This window comes from Plecotus auritus (genome assembly GCF_963455305.1).
Source record: "Plecotus auritus genome assembly, chromosome: 1".
Lineage (NCBI taxonomy): Eukaryota > Metazoa > Chordata > Mammalia > Chiroptera > Vespertilionidae > Plecotus > Plecotus auritus.
In genome coordinates, this window is record NC_137770.1 from 38679342 (window position 1) to 38685341 (window position 6000).

The 6000-nt window shown below is 46.4% G+C and overlaps 1 protein-coding gene across 5 annotated transcripts in view; it reads right to left on the bottom strand.

Moving 5' to 3' along the window:
* The window catches only part of DAAM1 (dishevelled associated activator of morphogenesis 1), a 181938-nt gene extending 176673 nt beyond the window's left edge, over positions 1–5265 (bottom strand). For 2 of the 5 annotated variants that reach the window (XM_080671982.1, XM_080671979.1), the window contains exon 1: positions 5139–5262. Coding sequence is in view for 1 of the 5 variants with exons in the window: in XM_080671978.1 (XP_080528104.1) it covers positions 4793–4819 (27 nt within the window). In the remaining 4 variants the exon portion in view is untranslated. Of the gene's footprint in view, positions 1–4792; positions 4971–4997 lie in introns of those variants that run through there. The other 3 variants (XM_080671981.1, XM_080671980.1, XM_080671978.1) reach the window with 3 other exon arrangements.
* Between the last annotated feature and the right edge of the window lie 735 nt (positions 5266–6000).

Consider the following 6000-nt stretch of genomic DNA (forward strand, 5'->3'; position numbering starts at 1 on the left):
AAAACAAACAACACCAACAACAAAAGACAGTACACCTGCTAAATGACTGTAACTTCAAGAAAAGGGTAAAGGAGGCCAAATATATTGTGATGGAAGATGATTTGACTTCAGGTGGACAATGCAATATACAGATCATGTGTCATAGAAATGTACACTTGAAATCTATATGACCCCATTGACCAGTGTCACCTCAATAAATTTAAATAAACAAACAAATTAATTAAGAAGTATCCTCAACCCTGGCCTATCCCAACCCACCCTGCCAACATACAGAAACTGCCCTCCTTACCTATTTCTTTTTTTTTTTACATGCAATAAACATTAATATTTCAAGAAAAACTATTTTAAGTATAATAATGTTACATGCAATAATCCAGTCTCTATGCGGTCTCCACTTTCGGTCCTTGGTTGTCAGGGTTCTCTCCTGCGAGTTTTCTGTTGATTATTCAGAAAGTTTTCCTCATCTCTTTCTTTTTATTAATATTATGTCATATATGGCAAAACACCAGGCATAATCGTATTCATTTTCTGAAGCCATCCTTACCTATTTCTTAAATGTTACTTGTGCTATCAGTTCCCTCAACATTGAGTTCTTGGGAAAACCACTAAGAACTGATGCTATGAGTGTTTTAAATATGTATTCATTTAGAAGTTCTCCTTCAATACCAAGTTTGAAATTGTAATGTCTAAATAAGTGACAGTAGTCCACACTCCTTATTTAAAGAAAAATCACAAACAAAATAGAATATTCGTTTTGCCTGGTGCCTCCTCTAGAGATTAAACAAGGTGGCTAACATAACTTGACAAAACTGCTTTGTTTCCTGCAATATAAGGGATAGACTTTAACACTTAGAAATGGCCAGAGCATGATATGAAGCTAGGAGGGCCCCACGGAAGTTACAAGCTCTTGTGATTATTTCCTGAACCAACCACCTAAGGTTCTCAGTGGTACCTTTTTGTTGGAAAAGCTTGTTTCCCCTGATCCAATAGCTGTAACTTTTTAAGGAATTTCACAGAAGAACTCAAGATTCTTAAGCCAAAGCCATTCTTTATACCATCCCCCAAAATATTTACAAAATAAAACACTCTCAATCTTAAGTATATTTTGTTGGTAAACACTTTATTTGTTCTGACGACTATACTACCAACAACAAAAGCAGCCTTTTAAACAAAGTAGCTCAAATAAAACCACACACAGATACAACACACACATTCTTAACACCCAGAGCGTGTCCATAAAGCAGGAAAGCCAGGATTCAAATTCCTTGGCACCTACTCACTGAGCTCCTGTAGGCACCACCCAAGGACATGACCCACCACACCCTCTTCACTATCACACCTCCTCACTAATTTATACTTCTGAAAACCCACAGAACCTGACTTACCAGATGGTAACAGAATGTTACAAATATTGGACAAATGGCTCCCACCCTATTCCTCTATCAGGTCAGCCAGCTGATCCTGTTTATAGAACCACTCTATCCCAGATGAGAGCACTATTGTCTAGCTTTTCTACCCAAATGGTGCCCCAGGAGCCATTGGTGGCCTGGCAAAAGCCTCTAGTTATCTTTGTCTTGGTCGCTCTCCCTGTTCTCCTGTCATACACCTCCTGAGAAAGTTATCTGGGCCAAGGATAATACAATGGAGAGAAATCTAGAAATGTCTGGTCTGGAGTAATAAGAATTGTATTAAGAATTATAGGGGACCCTGGCCAGGTAGCTCAGTTGGTTAGAGCATCATCCCAATACACCAAGATTCTGGGATCAATCCCCAGTCAGGGCACATACAAGAAGCAACCAATGAATGCATAACTAAGTGGAACAACAAAATCAATGTTCCTCTCTCTCTCTAAAAATCAATAAGTTAAAAAAAAATTAGGGGGGGGACACCTCTGTGGGTGAATGTATTCCAAAAGCAAATAGTCGCAAAATACGTATATTTCAAACACATGGAAGTCACATGCTACACAGGAATTATGGCTTATGCCGAGATGCAACTACTTGACAGAAAGCTATGAGGAATATTACAGTTGATGACAGAACTATTAGTGGAAAGGATACAGATATTGGATCTCTATTCATGGCTCAACTACTTAATATTGATTCTGCAAATATTTATTAAGTACCTATGTGGATAAGCACTGATTTAAATGCTGGAGAGACAGGGATAGACAAGACACAGACCCTGCTCTCAAAGACCTTAGGAGAGTGAGGAAAATGCCCATACCTTGGAATTGGTGTCAGACTTATAGAGAGGCAGAAAGTAAACAGATAATTAAAAGAAATTTTTGTTTCAGTCAATGATAATCTAGGGCAAAATAAAGAGTAAGTGATAAATGATCCCATATCCCCATGAGAAAGGATCTACCTACTTAAAATGAGTTGATGAATGTCAATCACCCAGCACATAGCATCCCTAAGCATTCACCTGCACACAAATGCACATGCATAGACTCACAGATACACACTCCCCAACCCCCTCCCCATTAACAGCAATATCTGGGATAATATACTTTGGTATAAAATGAAAGCAGAAGGGAAACAAAATATTTGTGTAATCAATTACACTTAATAAAATCAAGTTGCAAATAACTGCATTCAAAAAAGGCAAAACCTAAACAATTCGAACATAAAAGAACAAATAGAAGTCAAGATACTTAACATTATTAGAAATAATATAAATAGTGCCCTAGCAGGTTTGGCTCAGTGGATAGAGCATTGGCCTGTGGACCAAATATTCCTGGGTTTGATTCTGCTCAAGGGCACGTACCTTCGTTGCAGGCTCCTCCCTGACCCAAACCCTGGTTGGGGCTTGTGCAGGAGGCAACCAATCAATATGTTTCTCTCACATCAATGTTTCTCTCTGTCTTTCCCTCTCTCTTCCACTCTCCCTAAAAATATCAATGGAAAATATATCCTTGTGTGAGAATTAACAAAAAAAATAAATAATATAATATAAATAGTAAAACAGCTGCCTTGCGCACTTTGAAGGCTTGCCATGTATAGCCAGGTTATTTTGCCATCCAAGTGACACTTATTAGGTAGAGATATTAACCCAAATGCCACAGTAGTAGAAGCTTGGTTTAAACATTCATCTCCATATTTCTTTAAGAAAAATAAAAGACAATGACCAAATCCTTAGAGTCACAGGATTTTATACCTAGAATCAACTTTAAGAAACCTTCTGTACCCTTCTCTCCACATCACTCATGACTGAGGTCCCCAGAGGTAAAGGGTTAACCCCAGAGTGGGTAGGCAGTAATGACAGAGCCAGATAGGGCCCAGGGCAGGCTTCCTAGATCCCAGTCCAGCATGCTTCACTCTCAAGTGCCTGCATCCTCTAGGCAGGCTTTTAGATTTTATCAGAACCACAAGGGATGGCAGTGACTTCCAGAATTCAATTTCAGTTAACACTTGTCCATAAAAACTTCCAGTTAGTTGCACCTAGGTCAAACTGAGGACCTTTACTGGTGGCCAGAGAGCTCCCACATTGGGAAAGCTACCTCCAACGCTGTAATTCACGGTACTAGGAAAAAGAAGTAGCTAGCCTGAAAGGGGGAAGATCTTTCAATTGAAATTTTCAGAATTTGCCTCAGGAAAAAGGCTCCAAACAATTATTTCTGGGGAGGGAAGTGGAGAGGAGAGGTATGGGCAATCTGAGAGGGAAAGTGGCTAGAACTGTGTCCAAGCTATTTACACGAAAATGGAGAGAGCCCAGGGCTGTGAAACGGGTGAAGAGGAGAGAGCAGCTGGGCCCAGGGCGAGCATTTGACCACACTCACTGGCCACTCCCTCCCAGCTGCCCGCAGAGCCACATCGAATTGAAACAGCAGTGAGCACAGTTAAGATTCCGACAGCAGGAGTCGCCATGGCAACGGGATTCATCTTGCAGACAAACTCCGCTTCAATTCACTAGGTCCTTCTGGAGCCTCAAGAAACTACCAGTTTCATGATAGTACAACGGTCACGGGTGGCATTTGCTCTAGATGTTCACCTGGGAGTGATAGGGGGCAAAGGGGGCGGGGTTGGGGAAAGTGGGACGTGGGTATCTATTCCTGGGCCCAGAACACCCAACCTCAGGCTGTGAGCAGCTTGAGAACAGATCCATTAGCAGGGTTTGATCAACGAGTGAGGAAAGGAAAGAATAAGGGCGCTAGGAACCGCAAAGGAAACCCAGGGGATGTCATAGGGTTCTCGGGCCTCGCGCACGTCTTCAATTCAGAAGGCAAGCGGCTCACAAGTAGTAGAATTTTCGGCACCAGTTGGGAAAAGCCGATTACCGAGCCCTCCTCCCCCACAGAGAGCCTTATCATTAGATTATTCGACACCCCCCAATGCTTTACCACCTCCCACCCAGGGCTCCGGGCAGACACTTCACCCCAGTTCAGGTGCTCTTTGTTGAGGGAGCAATCAGTGCAGGGGGGGACCAAGATGCGCCCTCCCGGAGGACCGGGGGGCGGGAGCGCTCTGCGGCGCCTGGAACCCCTCGCCGCTGTCCGCCAACACCCTTCGCTCCTTCCGCAGCGCGGGTTTCCCCTCCTCTCTTTTGAAACCTTTAACTTACGACTTTGCCTGAATTACAGTTATCCATCCCTTTCACAGAAGTGAAGGTGCCAGGGGTGACGGGGGCTCCGCTCGGAGTCCCTCCTTCCCTGTCGCCACCTCCGATTCCACCTCGGGATTCTCCCTCTAGGAGCCTCCCGGCCAGCAGCTCCCGACAGCGGCAGTGCCCGCAGTCAAGGCCACGACCCCCGGAATCCCAGCCCCCGGTGACTGCAGGAAGACGGCCGTACCTGGTACCCTGCCGGCTCTCTAGGCATCCGAGCGCCTCTGAAAGAAAGGAGGGAGGGACCCTCATCTTATGGGGCGCCTTCCTCTGGGCTCGCCTCTTTTTGCGCCGTGCTTGCAGCCATTTTCCCAAATCCAGCTTGGCAGCCGGGAGCTATCTAGGTCCTGTTCCCACCCAGACTCAACCTGAAGGACGGGTTTAATATTTACCTACTGGTCCGGGAGCTCGGGGGAGGCAGCCGGAGGGTGCGCCGCGAAGCCAGCGCCCGACCCGAAGAAGGGCCCCCACGCCACCGCGCAGTGCCACTTAATGAATGAATGCGGCGGGCGAGGCGGCACGTCCCCCCTTACCTGAGCAGCCCCTGCATGCTGGAAAGGCGGCTCTGCTCTCCGGGTACAATGGGATCCGGTTAAACAGTTTCCTTCACAGCCGCTCGTAGGTTACCAACTCGCAGGTGACATCACTCTCTCCTCCGCTGATAGGATAGAATGTGGCGCCCACTGCGCATGGACTTCCCTTTCGGCCCCATAAACTCCTGGGAGTTGTAGTCCAAATCTCCCAAGAAGTACCCCTAGGTAGCTATGCTACTGGGGTTAGCAGAACTACACTTCCCGACGCATTCCGCGGCCTCTTTGTCTCCGCCCCTAGTTCCGCCCCCAGAGGGATCCGCCCCCTCCCCGCCCTCCAGCCCTGCAGTGGTAGTGGTGGTCCTGCAGAAGCTAAATTGTGGATAGCGCGGGTGGGGGGCATCCTGCGGTCGTGCTCTTTGACTTGACCTCCACTCGGCCGGTGGGAGCTCTGAGGGGCCCAAATGCTCCGGGCTAGTGCGCTAACGGCCAGGCAGCTCTGACCAGCCCTGCCCAGCTGGAAACAGAAGATTAAGTCTTTCACTGCCTTTTCTTCGCGTAAAAACTAATTAATAGAACGCATGGGTTTCTGAGTTAAATGCAGTCCTGGAATTCCCCGACGTCCCCGAGGATGAGGCGAAGCCCACCCCGAAGGAGAGAAAAAAATCCCCGCTTGCCCCCACTTGGTACAATTTATCTTTCTGTCTTCTCTTTCCTTCTCCCATTTAACGGAGTTCGCGGGGAACAGCTTAGTTGGCTGAGCTGACAGAATAACGGAGGTTGTCACTAATAAAAATGCAGTGTAATAGACAAGACAGTCGCCGCAACCCTCCCTCAGGGCGCCTGCTGCTGCTGCTGCTGCTGC